Source organism: Carassius auratus, unplaced genomic scaffold (genome assembly GCF_003368295.1).
Source record: "Carassius auratus strain Wakin unplaced genomic scaffold, ASM336829v1 scaf_tig00005422, whole genome shotgun sequence".
NCBI classification, from domain to species: Eukaryota; Metazoa; Chordata; class Actinopteri; order Cypriniformes; family Cyprinidae; genus Carassius; species Carassius auratus.
The window spans coordinates 1,846-19,546 of record NW_020523659.1 but is presented as its reverse complement, the minus strand read 5'-3'; the positions used below and the strand labels follow the sequence as shown (position 1 = coordinate 19,546).

The window sequence follows — 17,701 nt, the reverse complement described above, 5'->3', positions numbered from 1 at the left end:
CAGCATTCATGTTTAAATATGTGATCTAACCACACTACCATCTGTTGTTCCTTTAATTTTTTACTCTGTATTACATTTAAAAGTGACGTTTAATGAATTTGTATATTGTCATTTTAAATGAAATATTTTAATATTTAGATAGAAAACATTTCTATCAGTATGAGTGCCTTGATAATATTTAAATCATATTTACATAAATCATATTTGTTCCCATACATTTATTATGGAACAATGCCAATGCAAAAGTGACAATTAATAAAATCCATAACTATTGTAAAACCCTTGTGAAACTGTCTGTGTAAATAGACTATTTAAGTGAACCAGAGATTCAACTGGTCTGTTTTCTCTTGCTGTGTAAATGCCAAGTCAAGCGTTTGATTTTCCATGTTGTCATCGCTGTAGATAAACCGATGGTTGATGGAGGGACCCTGGAGATATTAAACTGCACTGTCAGGTGCTCACACGGCAGATGAAGAACCAGAGAGCAGTGAGAAGTAAACTCTCTGCTTTGAGTGTAGATGATTTGTTTTAATTGAATATTGTTAAATATTCTCAGCCATTATGATGGAAGATTTGTTTATTTAAAACCGTAAATGGCCAGGTTGCTTGTGATGCACATGAGATCAGGATCCCTCTTCAGAGAGTTTCTGTATCAGACTGAATGTTTTTAAATGGAGTCCTCCGCTCAGGAGTGGTTTGATTCAGATGAGGCTAAGTTTCAGATGCGGACGGCGGTGAGGAACTCGACGGTTTTGTGGCCTCAGGCACGTCTGGTGCTGGAGACTCTGATGGTGCTGATGAGTCTGGGCGCAGTGATGGGTGAGCAGTACTCTACTCAACAACACTTTTTTTGATGTGCATTTGCATTTTTTGCAGTTGATTTCTAACAATATCTGAGGAATTAATACGGTATAAGTAAGTCCAGATGATTTGTTAATTTCTATTAGTTGTAACATGGAAAAGGGAATATTTAATATGATTATTTTTCATGAAATTTCTTGTTTTATGCAGCAAAATGTAATGTGGTAGATGTAGAGATTTATGTTTGTTTATATAGAGCTCATTATTTATTGCGCAACAGAAATGATTCATTATATAGTAGGATAGATCATTGATTAATGTCCAAGTGTGATTGATGATGAGTGTTAATTAATGAACTTCTAATATTTTTTATAAAAAGGGTTACCAACAGTAATTATATAGCATTCATGAAAAATAAAATACTTTGCTATGAATTTCATAACTGAGAACACTTTACTCAGTCCAGAGATATAATATAATATAATATAATATAATATAATATAATATAATATAATATAATATAATATAATATAATATAATATAATATAATATATAAACAATTATTTATGTTATAAATTGCATATAAAAATTATTTGTAATTTTATTGTGCTTTTATTCTTTCTTGTCAGGAAACATTCTGGTTATTGTGATTGTTGCAGCCACCAAAACCTTCCACACTGTGACTTCTATCCTCATCATCAATCTGGCCATTAGTGATTTCTTAGTGGGAATAGGAGTAATGCCATTTGTGGCTGTTTCCATTATTAACAACGGATGGGTCAACTGCAATGTAAGTAGGAAATTCTTTACATTTTACATTTGTTTACATAGTGCTTTATACAGTACAAAAGGTTTCAAAGCATAATCAAAGTTAGTAAACAGGAAAATCATTGTTCATGCTGTAAAATCAATCAATTATGAAACAAGTTCAGTTTGGCTATAAGCTACTGGACAGAAAGCAATAGTGTCAATGTTGATTCGGTTCAGTTCAATTTCACTTTTGATGTTTTAAAGTTAGTGTCTAGCACAATTCAGAACAAACACTATTTTTCATCTTATTGAGTCAATAAAGTTAAATCAATAATATTAAATTTATTTTAAACATTATCAAATATGAATACCTTAAATGGGAATTGTGTAATTTCCCAAGTCCTAGCACTACCAAACAGATTCGCCACAAAGTCCCCACTATTTACCATTGGTTGACCAAACCATTTGTCCCACCCCCAAATATGCCATTGGCTGAAGCTTCCTGGACTAAACTGATTTTGAAACTAACATAACAATGGTTTAGACAAAACCGCTGTTTACTGTTCCTGTGGCTCAAACGGTAGAGCATTGCATTAGCAACGCAAGGTTGTGGAATCGATTCTCAGGGATCCCATGTAAGGTAAAAAAATATTAGCCTGAATGCACTGTAAGTGAATGCACTTTGGATAAAAGTGTCTGCTAAATGCATAAATGTAATTTACTTTAGTATTATAAATTGCATGCATTATTAGTGTTTTTGAAATCTTTCTACTCTCTCTTGATCTTTCAGGATCTATGTCTGTATGTCGGCTACACATCTTCAGTCTACTGCACAGCATCAGTCTTAACGCTTGCTGCCATCGCCATGGACCGTTATTTCTCCATTGTGGACTGTCTGCGGTATGATTCCCACTGCACTATTTGGAGAACAGCTTTGGCAGTGCTATGGATCTGGTTGCAAGCTATGGTGACCAGCTGTCCTCCTCTCTTGGGCTGGAGCAACATTAGTTTCGTTGCTCCCATGTACAGCTGTGCAGTGAACTGGGCCAACAGCCCAAGCTACACCGTCATAATGGCCTCATTAACATTTTTTCTACCAGCTATAGTCATTCTGTTCTGCTATGTGAAGATTGTCCGTGTGGCACGGTACCACGCTAGGAGGATTCACAGTCTGGAAGAACATCTCCAACGTAACAGGACCCCATCTGTCTTGAATCTCCAACACTCATTCATGGACTCCTTCACGCCATCCAAGCTGGTGTACCATGTGAGTGGGAGGTTTGTGATGGATCAATTGGATGTTCCTGGTGAAATTTCTCCAGATGCACCATCTGAGATTTCTTCCAAGACAGCTGGTGGACGTCTGCACTCATTCTTGGCTCAGATCCACAGCACTAGCCCGCAGAATCCCAACCAAACTCAACATCATGGAGTCTTGAGGTTGTTCCTGGTCATCGCCGCTTTCTTCTTGTGCTGGATGCCTTATATTAGTGTAGCTCTGGTGCAGGCCACCGAAACTGCATTGTCCCGACCCAGCAGCCTTGTTCCCCCATCAGCAGTCACTTTTTCCTATTTGCTGGTGCTGTTCAATTCTGATATCAATCCATTGTTGTATGCGCTCCTCAGCAAGCGTTTCCAAGTTGCCTTCCAGAGTTTGAGATCTAAGATCCAGGCCAGGTTGGGGAGGATTGTAAGACGAGGAGGAGGAGCTGAGAGGTCTACAGTTGGAGGTGGAGGCGAGAGTGACCCCTCTGAAGGAACAACCCACTGCTCAGCAGCACATTTCAGAAATGACGGGGAACCTGCGTACCCTTCTGTCTTCACTCTCAGCTCTCAGTTACCCAACAGCTTCAAGGAACGGCTGAATAATGTTCTTCCCGTGGCCACTTCTTCTCGTCCTGTTTGTCATAAATGTGGTGGACAAAGTTCTAGGATGGTGGACCACCTGCAGGTTCCCTCCAAACAGCATGAGCGGAGCAGACTTCCTTACTCTGCTGCTACTAAAAAGAAGCAAGCCACGTTCTTTTATGGAAAGATCACAGTAAGAGTAGAACATGATATTTGCTGAGTTTATCACAGCTCAGCAAGTTATTTTAAATCGTAATAGTATTTTACAATGTTGCTGTTTTTACTGCATTTTTAACCAAATGAATGCAGCCTTGGTATACGATGCTTTTTTTTTTTTTTATGTATTTAAAAATCGTAATTATTTCAATCGTTTGACCAGTAATGTTTATATATATATATATATATATATATATATATTTTACATAAAATAAATATTTGTTAAACTTCTGTTTATATTGGTTTTATGTTATATATAGCCTAAATACTGTTAAATGGATAATTTTATGTACATTTGAAGCAAATATGTTTTTTTTTTTTTTTGCTTATGTGTTTCAGAGGGTTTCAAAGCAGAGACTTGGTTTTACCCATGTTACATAATTGTGACATTCAGGTCAACAAATTAAATGATTGGATAAAACTTCTCTTACAAATCTCTTTGTCTCCTCTGATGCATCTATTCTACGTAATATACAAAATGACTAAATATTGAATGATTTTATCAACATGATTGAACCCATTCGAATGGTCTCTGTGAAATTAATCCTGTTCAAACAAACCAGAGTCTAGAGTCTGTAGGACTTTAAGCCTGCTGACATTTTAAACAGGACAAAATGTGAAGTTTTACATGGTACATGTGAAAACAGACAAAGCAGATCTGTTAAATGGATGTTTTCATTTATTTTTTTGTCGTCATTTTCCTCAAATGTGAGCAGAATGCATTTCGGTGTAAAAATCATTCCTTACAAAGGTTTACAATATTTTCTAGCAATAATTCCAGAGGAATACAATATTATATTTATTGCCATTGAAACAATGACAATGGGAGACAGTGCTGATGAGATCCTATTGCAAATCAAAGAAAAGGCAGTGAAGCCGTCATATAGCATTTATTGGCATTTTCTGCATGCGTTTTCCTGTAGAAATAATTCCCTTCCAATGAAACAGTCCATAAGAAAAAAAATGCAACGCAGTGTTCAAGAAAAGTGACTGAGTCTTATGTGCAGAATGTGTTTTGTGTATGTAAAGACGGCGTTTCAGTACCAGTCACCACCTTTTGCGGAGCACATAGTGTGGGTGCACTTTTCAGCAATGGTCATACATTCACAGGATACACATGGCACCCTTTACGTTAACACGACTCGCAGAAGATTGTCTTTTCGGTTTGTCAATACTGCCCCTGAAATGTCCTCACAGTGGTTAGTATATGTGACTCAGAAAAATGTGATGGAAACCAATTATAGCTTCAGTATAAACAGTCTGGATGCTGTCCTTTACCCAAATATATCTTTGTTCACAGTTTAGGAGATGAAATCCCTCTAGACCTCAGTTGTACTTTGTATGAGGCCAGCTGGACGTCTGCACTCCTCCAGCATCCCATCCGACCTCAGCACCACTGTATCCCGAGGCTATTCCTGGACCACCTTTTCTCCAAAACCATCCAGATTGCCGTTATCCAAAACATCTTCAGTCACAGTTTGGGAGGGGAATCCCTCAGACGCACCTTGTGCAAGGTAGAACTTTGTTGTATGAGAAGACGGCACAAGTTGCAGTTCTTAATGTCTATATTAATGTTTGGCACATGTTCTAATAGACACTGGAAAGCTTTAAAGTGACAGACGTGTGTCCTCCGAAGGGAAGTTAAACAATCTCAAGACCAGCATGGACTCTTTATTGTGGAGATATTTTGTTTATATTATGTGGGTCTCTTGAGCGGAGGTCTCAAGATCACACTACCTGATGTTTTGCCATTTGGGCCAGTTGACCGGTTACAACAAATACAAATGTTTTATGACTTTACATACAGTTAGTGAGGCATGGATACATCTTTCCTTCATACATTGCATGGTGCTCATGTTTAGTGGAGTAATGATGCCTGAAACTGTATTACTGCAACTGCAATTTTCTCCTTGCACAGGCAGGTAGCACATTGGAAATAACACATCTGGCATTGACGTAACAATCAAACATTTTTATATATAAAATGACTAAAATGGATAGCAATCAGTTTACATATATGATTTAAATATTGTTATATATTTAAGAGCCATCTAGATTTATATAGATGCATGTAACCCAAACTTCTGTTCATTTACATTCAAGTTTTAGGCTTGTAAAACCCATGTGGAGAATAAGAAATTACAATATAGAATATACAATAAATTAAGAAAATAATGTTGAAATATTTAATGTAATAATTATTAATTTATTAAAGTTTTAATGTGAAAAAAAAAAAAAACTATAAACGTACAAAAATGGACGTCTATAAACTGATTTATGGGCTGCTTTTAAAGATAAACTATATACCCAATGGCCCGTATGTTAGTAGTTTGAGACCCCCGCTCTTGAGTTTCAAATAAAAGACCCAAGTCATTGTTCAAATCCACTTACAGTTGGGAGAACTAAAAAACATTATTTGCCTTCGGAAAGCTTCTGTTGTAACGTGCATGATGGTAAATTATGGCATATGGAGCCTCGTTGAATGAGAAATATTATGGAACGAATGCTCTTTCCAGCATCGTCCAGTCACTGGATTTTGAACGGGAAAAGTTAAATGCGTGTCAGTGGGAAAATGTGGACATGGAGGTCCTGGCCCGTCGGGTCCAGTTGAGTCCTGAGCTGTTTGCAGTCTCAGCCGGCTCTACAGGTTGCTCCCGCTTTCTGAGTTTGGTGCCGAGCTCAATCAAACACTGATCCCAGTCCTCCGGTAACAGCAGCATCAGGAAGCCCAGACAGATGATGAACACAGCGATGAGTCGCACTGTGTTGAAGTGGATATCACAAGTGTACAGGTCCACCACTGCAACGTGAGCCAAACACACATTTAGAGCCAATTTTAATCCAATTTAAACTACTTTCAACTGGTTCAAAAACCGGTTTCTGAAAGTTAAAATCTTTTTCATTTTCTCATTATTTAAAATGATTTTTAACCGTGACATCAAAACATTTTGACAGCAACACAAACCTTTTAAAACATACAGTATAATGAAGCTATGAGTGTAATATACTGACAAATATGATAATGTATGCTTCTGTAGAAACCACAAGTGATTTCGATTCCATTTTGGTGAACTATCCCTTTAAATCAGTCAGTAGCACAAAATATACTTCTGTAAACAAGTTTGCTTTTTACTTTGTACAAAATGAACTCACTTGCATTGACTGGGACACTCAACACAATGCCAAGTGAAATCAGGGTAGGGTATGTTATGGCAATGCCAAAATTCACCAAAATATTGAACGCTGTAAAAAAAAAAAAAAGAAATGCACAGTAAATGTCAAATACAACTGTGTGCATATTATATGTATAATAGGCCTGTTTTCGGTCAGTATTTTATTTACCTAGTAAGAGTCCAGCTACTCCACACAGGTAGGCCCAGGGAAGATCAGCTATGGATGTGAAGTACTCAACATGTGTGAAGTACAGTATGACTGGCACAAAGCTCAATAAGACAAAGTTTGCACCACCTACAATGGTCAGAAACAGAGCCGCCTCTCCAAACTTGGCACTGCCCAAAACAAGCTTGAAAAGCACCTGAGGAATAAAAACAAGACCAGGTCAGATTATCTTTCTTCGTCTGTGAATCGGTTCATTTAATTAATACATTTCAGTATGCTCATTCTTATGGAATTATCACAGTATGCATATTTTACTTGTTCTGTTTTCACATTTGGTTAAATACTGCTCATTTGGTGTTAGTTTTATTAGTTATATATGACTGTATGCAACTACATTAGCAAACTACAGCTTCAAAGCAACTTTCCCAATATTAGCCAGACTTAATATAGAAAAATGAACATGGTTTTATCTTTCAAATGTCAGAAGATGTGAGTATAACATGGCTGGTTTCTAGCTCATGATAAGTTGCAAATGTAAGCCAACTGATGAGCTAAAGCTGATCTTTCTGTCCAGTTCCCTTATTGATCTGTCCTTTTCAGATGACCGCAGGAGTTAAAAGTACATCGCAAATCAATCAAGACAAATAGATTAGTGAGGTCATTTTAATTACAGAAAACAAGGCACTCCCAGGACACCTCACTACATGACTATGTATGTAAAGAGATGCAGTTATTGATAAGTATGGTTTCAGTGACACACAACTTAATGACACGACTGTACTGAAAAGCATCTGATGAATAACGAAAGGGTCTCGACTGTTACCTTATAGAGGGCAGAGGCAGATGCAGAGGCCACTACAAACGTTATGCCGATAACAGAGTGACTGTGAAAGCCATCAGCGTAGGTCAGCATCACGATTCCAGCGATGGCCAGAATGGCAGCAACAATCTTGTGACAGAACAAAATAAAGGTCATTGCATTCACATTGTGTTATGTCAAACAGCACAAATATTGTCTGTAGAAGGAGAGAGAAAAAGAGGTTTTGAGACGTTTTAAATATAACAGGGTTAGTACGTAACATGATTTTAAACACAAATTGTGGATCAAGGGCAAAACGATCTAGACAATAATATCTCATGTTTTAGGGAAATTATTTTAGAATGTGATCAATACAGCCACTTAATTAGATATAGACTGTATATAACAGATATAATCATATATGACCACTTTTCTTGGAGAACAGATCATGTCCTTCAGAGAATATTGATGATTAAAGTAAAAAAAAGATTGATTATCAAACCCTTTCATTTTTATCATAAACCGTTCTTGTTATTTATCTTTTCATACACAGAAACTGAGAATTCAAGAAAGTATGACTCTAGCATTATATATGATGGAACAGGCCTGCTTTATGCATTGTGTGTGTGTGTGTGTGTGTGTGTGTGCATTTGTTTACATGTGTGCCCAAATGAAAAATGTTTCCAGAGCGTAGCTGAACTGAGTGCAGTACAGAAACATCATGAGGGTGTCAGAAAGACTGATTACTCCCACCCAACGTCTCTCCTGAACAGCTTTCCTCTTTTTTTAGTGCTCTTTTCCTGCTCTGCCTTTTGTCTTGGCCCAGCTCACTCTGTTCTGTGTCCTCTGTTTGCAGGATTGTGGTTTTGCATTTATATTGCTATATTCATATTACTATATTACTTTACCATCATCTTACCAGGAAAACATAGAAATACACAAGTGAATATCATGAAACATCTCCATATTTCACCATAAATGTGTTGAGCTGGAGGTCATTTTTTAGTTTCTGTTACACACAGAGATGTTACAGTATCTGAACTGTATCATGAACGGAACACTCTCTTTAAATCACGTGAGCTAATGTTCTCTCTGTCATCTTATCATGTTCTCTAGATGAAAACCCACTTAACTTCTACTGCGCCATGGACGTCCAAACACCCTGACTCACCAAAACCCTGTCCAGCACTGCAGTGCCCGTGTGTGTGTGTGTGTGTGTGAAAGAGAGTGGAACAGGAACTCAAAGAGACAGAGAAAATGTTACACAGCACTTTGGTTCCTTTGAACCAAGAAAAAAAAAATGGGTACAGGAAGTAGGAGAAAGGAGGAACACAAAGGAAGAATACAGGAAAAGGTGATTGTAAAAGCAAAGTATTGTACTGTGATGGCACTGCTGACTCATGGGATTACACAGATAGATAGATCACTTTGGCGATTACCTAAAAATCATCAATATCTAGAGTTTTATTCATCTATCCAACAATCCATTCATCCGTCCACTCACTCACTCACCCTGACACCCATGAAGCGATCCCGCAGCACGATCCAGGACAAGAGAAAGACGAAGGCCTTGTTACAGCAGAAGAGGGCCGATACATCGGTGCTGTTGATCTTTCTCAGAGCCTGAAGGTAAAGGTAGTTCGTCATAATCCACAGTAGGCCGAAAGGGGCCACTTTAGTGAAGAACACCTTTGCCGTCAGTCCATCGTCCCCGAAGAACCGACAACACTCTCTGAAATATCACAGAGACAAAAAATGTATTCACTGTCCTCCGCACATAATGCACATTCAATCTGTCTTATGTACATTAGGCTACCATTCAAAACTAAAGGGTCAGTGGATTTAAAGGGGAAATTAACACTTTTATTCAGCAAGGATAAATTAAATTCATAAAAAGTGACAGTTGTAGAGCCTTTTTCGATCTTAAAGTGTTTTTCAAAAATTGAGATTTTCAAATTTCTAATATGGATTCATATTTTGGAATCGTTACTGACACTTCTTATGGAAAGTGTGTCCTTTATTTTCTTTGAAACTCCTATTTATTTTTAATCATCACTGTTAGTAACGCAGAGTAACGCAATTTCAAGTCTCTGTATGTATGTGCTGAACATGTGGAGGAATTGACAATAAAGCAGACTTGACTTATTTTATATTTAGAAAGGTTTTAATACTGAAGTGCAGTTTAAAACAAACAGAAAATGCATTTGTTTTATTTTAAAATGTCTCAGTGTAACCACCAGAGTTTAAGGGGCGGGTGTCTTATAGAAAAAGGTGCAGTCAGTTTTGGGATCTAAGACGTGACTCATTCAGAGCTGGATGTTACTACTATGAGAAACTTTAACAAGAAGAGATTTCTGAGTTGAGTGAACTCAAAGTGAGCGTGTGCATGCGACGTGAGAAGACGACGTAATGGGTGGCTACACTGGCTCTTGGATTGTGCTCCTGATGATGGGTTTTTTCATCAGTGTTACATCGTGTCTTTGGAATCGGTGAGTATTCAATAATGTTTCACATTAACATAAACTCAAAAAATGCACTTAAGTAGACTGAAATCTTACTTTGGTAATCTGTTTAATGTGATATGAATAATTCATATATATGGTTTGCAAATCTTCGTGTGCAACTGGACATTAATTTTTTGAACTGAAGCGTTTGGATTACAACTGTGGAGATTTGATTGATTGGTTGTTGTGTTTAAGTGTTGATTTGCTGGAATTGATTCATTTAAAAAAAAGAGAAGAAACAATAGGCAAAAGAGTTTAGCTTAATCAATTAAATTCTTGTGGCTTTCCTGAAAAGAAAAGATCTGCATCTAGGCATGTGTGTGGATTTACACTGGAACTGTAGTTGTATTTTGAGGCAGTATTATCACTTCAAGTGTAATCTGAGATCTAATAACTACTGCTTAATAAGTTGGTAAATCATTCATAAATTTAAGGCTTAACATTAGTGAAAGGGCTACACAGTAAATACATTTCCATAAAAAATATTAAGCAGTTTCTAACGTAATAAGAATAGTTGATGAGCACAATGTCAGTGTATTAGAATGAGTTCTGAGGATCATGTGACATTGAAGACTGGTACCTTAATAAATTACATTCAAAAATACAAACAGAAAAGTGCTGTTTTAAATTGTAATATTTCACAATATTATTGTTTTTATTGCATTTTTGGTCATTTATTTGCAGTTCTGACAAGAAACTTTTGAATGTTAGTGTATTACATAAAAATCTGTAAATGCTTCTTCGTACTTGGTTATATGGATCTCAGGCTCAAAATGAGTACTTTCTCTTTTAAAAAAAAAAGCTTTGTTCCCTCAGTGAAAATGTTCAGTCTCGAGTAGGACATGATCTGATGAAAAATACAAACAGTGCTTGCTTTTACTTTCCATCATGGCCATTACACTCAGAGCTGTCCTCAGTTCACCTCCATGCGGGATAACGAACTGTAAATACAACTGAGAGTAAAAAGTAAAATAAAGAAATTACTCAAGCTTTCATTTCAATTGCTTGAACTGTGTCCTTATGTGACACTTTGTATCTTGAAGATCCCATGTCTGTTAGCTTTTAAGCCATCAATAAGTGAAAATAAACAATTTCTCAAATCTCAAATAACTTGTGGTGTCAGATGGCATTTTCCCACCCGTCAGTTTCTGTGCTTGACAAATATATGACTGTCTGAACATATCAGTTCAATTATATTTTCCAATCTTCAATGTCTTGGAGTTACAAGTAACTGCAGTGCTTCCAAATCAGGCAAAGAGAGAAATTAAGCATGGCTTCCATCTATATGCTGCTTAAAACGGGAAATTGGACTAAACCATTTCATTCAGGAAAGAGGGTCCTTTATTCTTTTTACTTGTTTCAGTGATTTAATTGCCAATTAGTTCAATTGTGGTTACTTTTGCTTTTTTATGTAAACATTGTGAGTATTATTCACAACTGGTTATGGTACTGGTATTTCACTACTGGTTATGTGACAAATAAAATGCTGCAGTATGTTTACTTATTGTTCCTCAGTGGTATGAATTATATTTTAAAGTGCCCCTATTATGGATTTTTTTTTTATTACCTTTTATGCAGTGTGTAACACAGCTTTAAATGAATGAAAACATCCTGCAAAGTTTTAAATCTGAAAGTGCCTCGTGCATGAAGTTAGGGTCTATCAAAAGAAATCATTAAAACTCATCGTTTATAAATGGCAACATGAAACATTAGCATATTGCTCCTTCAACTTGTTGGTCTTTTAGCGGTGGTTGGTCTGAATGAAAATGCAAATTTATTCCTTGTCACTAGGTGCTGCTTTTAGAGCGGTAAAATAGCTGTTTACCCAGTAATGCTGTACACAAAGCAGCACTGCGGTCACAAACGCTGCTTTATCAGGCATTACAGGCATTATGAAATGGAAATGAAACCAGTCGGACCAGTCAATTTTTGACCATGCATGCATGTCAATCTGTTGTTGGAGACTCCCAAAACTAAAGTATGATCCTTTCATTACCCATAATAGGAGCACTTTAAAGTTGAAAAAACCTCCATGATTATCAATCTGTCCTGTCATCTTACTGAATTTAGTTATGGATAAATTTATGGTTTATTTCAGTGGTTCCCAACCCTGGTCCTGGAGGCACCCAAACACTGTGTGTGATGCAAAACGTGCAGTGTTGGGCTGCCTCCAGAATCAGGGTTGGGAACCACTGGTTTATTTAATAGAACTGTCATTCTGAAACCAACAAAGCAATGTTGTTCAAGGAAGTTGTTCAATGCCCTTTAAATTACATTTGCATTAATATGCAGTCAGAGGTCCATTTACTTAAATTCAAAGCCTCTGTATAGTTTACTACATGTCATGGTTGGATGACAATCACTATTTAAGGTCAGCATATTGGCTGATACCCACAGACTTTGTACTCCACAGCTGGTTTTTACACTTTAAATCCTGTACTGCAGTGCGGCTAATATTGTTTTCTCCTATATGATAAATTGCTTGGGCTTTTCCACATTTTCCACAAAAGTATTTGCTCAGTGATTAAATTAAAAGGAGCACTTCCGCAGAAACTACCGTTTTACTACTTTGGCCTTCTTAGACAGAGCAGTAAGATATTTTTCCACAATGACTGAATGAGCAATGAGCCTGATTAGTATTCAGCACATAGAAGATTGAAGGAGAAACCCGGAATGGACAAACTGTCCGTGCATTAAGCTACAGCATGGAATTTCCTCAGTGTCCCCCTCAAGAGAAAGGTATTTCACTAAACCAATTCATCAGATGTCTGTACTGCTCAACCAAAACGGTTGCATATTTCAGCTCTACTACATTTTAATCTTTTGCTTTGCTCCAGAACCTAATAAGCTGTGTATTCTCCACCAAGAAGGCAATCCCAGAGTACACTGCTGGATAAACACAATCTCACGGGACCTGATTCTTACCTAAACCTCTGTTTTGGCGTCTGTCTCTCAGGACTCTTGCACAGATGGCCGATGTAATACAGAGGAAAGAAGAGGCAGTTCCACGTGGTGGCAAACCATGTGAGAGTGAACGGTGCGTCGTACTGCTTGAAGGTCAGCTTGGCCAGCTGGGTGGAGCCTGCCCATGACGAGCACACGCATATCACCATGGCCACGCCCCATATTGCTTTTCGCACTTGGACGGCTGTCACTCGCACACAGCAGTTTAATCTCTGCTTCCCTGCCCCTGACTCCGCCCCTGCTCCGGCCACCATCGCCTGTCCATCGGCAGTGCCCACAATGTTCTCCCTTGGCCGGTCCTCCCCTATAAGTAAACAAAATGACATTAGTTGCTGATTTATGAGCTGTTTTATTTGCATTTTTTTTATTATGGATTACAAATTATTATAAAAAACAGCAGATTCCACTATTACAGAAGTACATTGAACCTTTTCAGTGATGCAGTACAAATTTGGATGCAGTATCTACAACTGAAGGTTCTCTTGTTGTAAATATCATATTTTCACATTTTTGGGCTCTCATTACATGTCTTTCAATTGGGTCATCTTAACTTTTGTATTTTTTTTTGTTTTTTTGCATGTAACAGTTTAATCTTAGAACTTCAAAAGATGGAGAGACTAAAAAAGTGTGAATTTTTATTTTAATATCATTATTTTATATGTATTTGCATTTACATTAGTCTATAGATATGATAAAAGTGTAAAAAATATATATTTTTTATTTTTTATCTGCACTACTGTTCAGAAGTCGGTAAAAACTGTTGAAATGTTTTTGAAAGAAGTCTCTTATTTGATAATTTATCTGATCAAAAATTCAGTAAAACCGTAATATTTTGAAATGTAATTACAATAAAAATATTTTCTATTTTATTAAGTAATTTATTTCAGTGATTCCAAAGTTGAATTTTCAGCATTATTACTTTGGTCTTCAGTGTCACATGGTTCTTTCGAAATCATTCTAAGCAGTTATAAGTTGTACTGCTTAACATTTTTATGAATTTTACTTTTTCAGGATTTTTTGATGAACAGAAAATCTGTAATAACCGCGTTTATTTGAAATAAAATCCTTTGTAGCATTAGAAATTTCTTTACTGTCAATATTGATCAATTTAAAGTATCTTTCTGAATAAAAAGTTGCTTATATACTGTTTATGACCCTGGAGCACAAAACCAGTCTTAAGTCGCTGGGATATATATTTTAGCGATAGCCAAAAAAAACATTGTATGGGTCAAATTTATAAATTTTCCTTTTATGCCAAAAATCATTCGTATATTAAGTAAAGATCATGTTCCATGAAGATATTTTGTACATTTCCTACCATAAATACATAAAAACGTAATTTTTGATTGGTAATATGCATTGATAAGAACTTCATTTGGACAACTTCAAAGGCGATTCTAATAAACGATTCTTCATCAATGGATAGTTTATTTATTACTTATTTTATGATGTATAAATCTAAAAAAAAAAGACACATAAGACTGGTTTTGTGGTCGAGGGTTACACACACAGACACACACACACACACACACACACACACACATATATATATATATATATATATATATATACACAGTACAGACCAAAAGTTTGGACACACCTTCTCATTCAAAGAGTTTTCTTTATTTTCATGACTATGAAAATTGTCGAGTCACACTGAAGGCATCAAGGGCTATTTGACCAAGAAGGAGAGTGATGGGTGCTGCGCAAGATGACCTGGCCTCCACAGTCACCGGACCTGAACCCAATCGAGATGGTTTAGGGGTGAGCTGGACCGCAGACTGAAGGCAAAAGGGCCAACAAGTGCTAAGCATCTCTCGGGGAACTCCTTCAAGACTGTTGGAAGACCATTTCAGGTGACTACCTCTTGAAGCTCATCAAGAGAACGCCAAGAGTGCGCAAAGCAGTAATCAAAGAAAAAGGTGGTTACTTTGAAGAACCTAGAATATTACATATTTTCAGTTGGTTCACACTTTTTTTTATTATGTATATAATTCCATATATAATTCCACATGTTAATTCATAGTTTTGATGCCTTAAGTGTGAATCTACAATATTCATAGCCATGAAAATAAAGAAAACTCTTTGAATGAGAAGGTGTGTCCAAACTTTTGGTCTGTACTGTATATATATATATATAAGACCAAAAACACTTTATTGTACACACCTCAAACTTTTAAATGCATTTAAAATGTCTGTCTTTATGAGTATTTTCTTGTTCCAGAATTATTTTTTTATTTCATTAGAAAATTCCCTCAAATGACATGATAGATGCCTAATCCATTGACTTCCCAACAATGCCTCTCACCAACATTCCCTGAAACATCCAAGAGGAAATCAATAGCACAGTTTATTCATTCAGTGCAGTAAATCTTTTAAAGTGTCAGGGGTAAATACTTGAAAACCAAGAATATTTTATAATACAGAAACTCTGAATGCAATCTGTCTGCAGTCTCTCAAGAACTGCTGTGCTATTGTTCAGATCAGATAAGCACATCTCAAGCCCACCATCCATTCATAAATGCTCTTAATGGTTCTTAGTAGCCCTTCATCTATTCACACGCAGAACAAATGAGTGGAGCAATTACCCTGGCTGCGTCTGGTGGAGGATTCGATCTGTTTATCCATAAAGAGAACAAAGTGCATCCTTAGTACTGAAGCATCTGAATAACATACTTGAAGTAACTAAAAGGCTATTCAGAAGCAGTGTTGGATAAGTTACTCCAAAAATGTAATTAATTACTAGTTACTAATTACATATTCAACAGTCAAATTAGGTTACTGTACAAATTACTCTCTCCAAAAAGTATTTAATTACTTAATACTAATTTACTAATTACTTTTGAAATGCTTTATCAACCTCAACACGTTAATGACACAAGGACAGACATGAAAGAGTTATTTTAATTCTTTCAAATAAATAACAGGTAACTGCATAAATTATTCACTTTAGATTAGGGTCCAATTCTCACTATTAACTAACTATTAACAGTAGTGAATAAGGTCTTACAGAATAAGGCATTAATGTGTTCTTTTTAAGTAATAATAAACAGCCAAAATCCCAGTAATATTCATGCTAACATCCAACTAGTTAATAGTGATATTTGGACACTCAAGTCATTCCAATATTCTAATTAATTTACCAAAGTATTTAAAGTGAGAAGGGAACATAAAAACAGGCATTTTAAGGTTAGACTTTTTGATGTTAATCAGTATTCAGTATTGTATTGTATATAAATGTTCTGCAGCCTATTAACAGTATTAAGTTCAATTACAATTGATGGGGATATATCCTGAAGTACAGAAGATGTATTAGGATCCATATCACAAACTCTAAGAGACTCTTTGAACCAACTCAATTATTTGCTGGTGTTATAAGATTCGTTGTTTCTGTAGAGCCCTGATTATATCTCTATATATAGTTCATCAGTCCTCTGAAGCAAATTTGTAGCCTTCATGTACCTGCACCACTATAGGGAAGTGCCTAGAGAAGCCTTCAACATCCACTAACAGTTTGTACATCGATAGATCTGTTTCTGTTGACAGAAGTTACAGTTTCCATACAGAAGGAATCAAATAACCCACAGTCAAATAACACCACCCACATGAGGTTGTATGTGTAAGCCGACACTATAGTGTACACTATTCTGTTTTCACACACACTCGCTGTGGAGGCTGTTGTCATATCCACCACAGTAAATGTAATTTTTTTCCTCCCAAAGATAGTTAGTTACTTTTTTGCTCAACCTTACATTTGAGTTTAATGCAATACTATTTCATTTTATTTTGAAAATTAGAATAGCAAACTTTTTTTTTTTTTTTTTTTATAAGAGCACTGAATCTTTATGGGAAATCCAAAGAGCCAAAACTTCCATGAGGAGTATTTTACATGTCAGACTATTCAAGGGACACAGTCTCAAACCTCTTTTAAATGACCCATGTAATGCAAACCACTCAAAGGTGTGTGCATGGCTGTGTGAAGCTGCCCTTGAATACAAAGCAAGCTGTCACTGCACTCTGCCAGCACTGTATATGTTTTCAAACCTACGCACTGTTTCCTGTCCCCTCATAATGAACTGATACTACCACTGGGTATTTAACATGTGGGTAAATATCTGAAAGCAGTGAACGAGTGTAGTATCCATGGAGACTGCTAATCAGTATAATGCTGATAGATATCTCTGGAGACACATGCTCACAAATATGTGCGGTACTTGATACACAAGCTCAGCAGAAATCATAAAGAAATTAATTCTGTGGAGAAGTGAAAGAAAAGATAAGTAAATAAATATCAATATAAATAATAATAATAATTACTATTATTCTAAGTAATAATAATAATAAAATAAAATATATTTTTGTATAAATTATTTTTAGTATTTATAATAATACTAATACATACAGTCGGCATCTAGTCATAGCTGGGGGCGTGGCGAGGGCGGAGTCAGCGTGGGGGAAAACACTGCGAACATCGTGTGTA

The 17,701-nt window shown here is 36.3% G+C and overlaps 2 protein-coding genes across 2 annotated transcripts; one reads left to right on the top strand and one right to left on the bottom strand.

Annotated features, from left to right (window-relative positions):
• Positions 1-671: 671 nt before the first annotated feature.
• On the top strand, positions 672-3,619 carry LOC113070932 (5-hydroxytryptamine receptor 1D). The gene is made up of 3 exons (XM_026244281.1): positions 672-819; positions 1,431-1,591; positions 2,342-3,619. Exons 1-3 carry the CDS (start codon positions 672-674, stop codon positions 3,617-3,619), a joined length of 1,587 nt encoding a protein of 528 aa, XP_026100066.1.
• A 2,268-nt stretch (positions 3,620-5,887) lies between these two features.
• On the bottom strand, positions 5,888-13,525 carry LOC113070933 (putative thiamine transporter SLC35F3; the record flags this gene model as incomplete). Its single annotated transcript, XM_026244282.1, has 6 exons — positions 5,888-6,415; positions 6,769-6,858; positions 6,958-7,150; positions 7,778-7,903; positions 9,266-9,485; positions 13,183-13,525. Coding segments are annotated over 6 exons (1,211 nt in total), but the record flags the coding sequence as incomplete, so codon positions are not given.
• Between the last annotated feature and the right edge of the window lie 4,176 nt (positions 13,526-17,701).

Excerpts from the sequence above, each read along its gene's own strand:
- LOC113070932 (XM_026244281.1), top strand. The coding sequence starts at position 672 with ATGGAGTCCTCCGCTCAGGAGTGGTTTGATTCAGATGAGGCTAAGTTT. Across the intron at positions 820-1,430 it reads GAGTCTGGGCGCAGTGATGG|GAAACATTCTGGTTATTGTG; the intron begins GTGAGCAGTACT and ends CTTTCTTGTCAG. Across the intron at positions 1,592-2,341 it reads ACGGATGGGTCAACTGCAAT|GATCTATGTCTGTATGTCGG; the intron begins GTAAGTAGGAAA and ends TTGATCTTTCAG.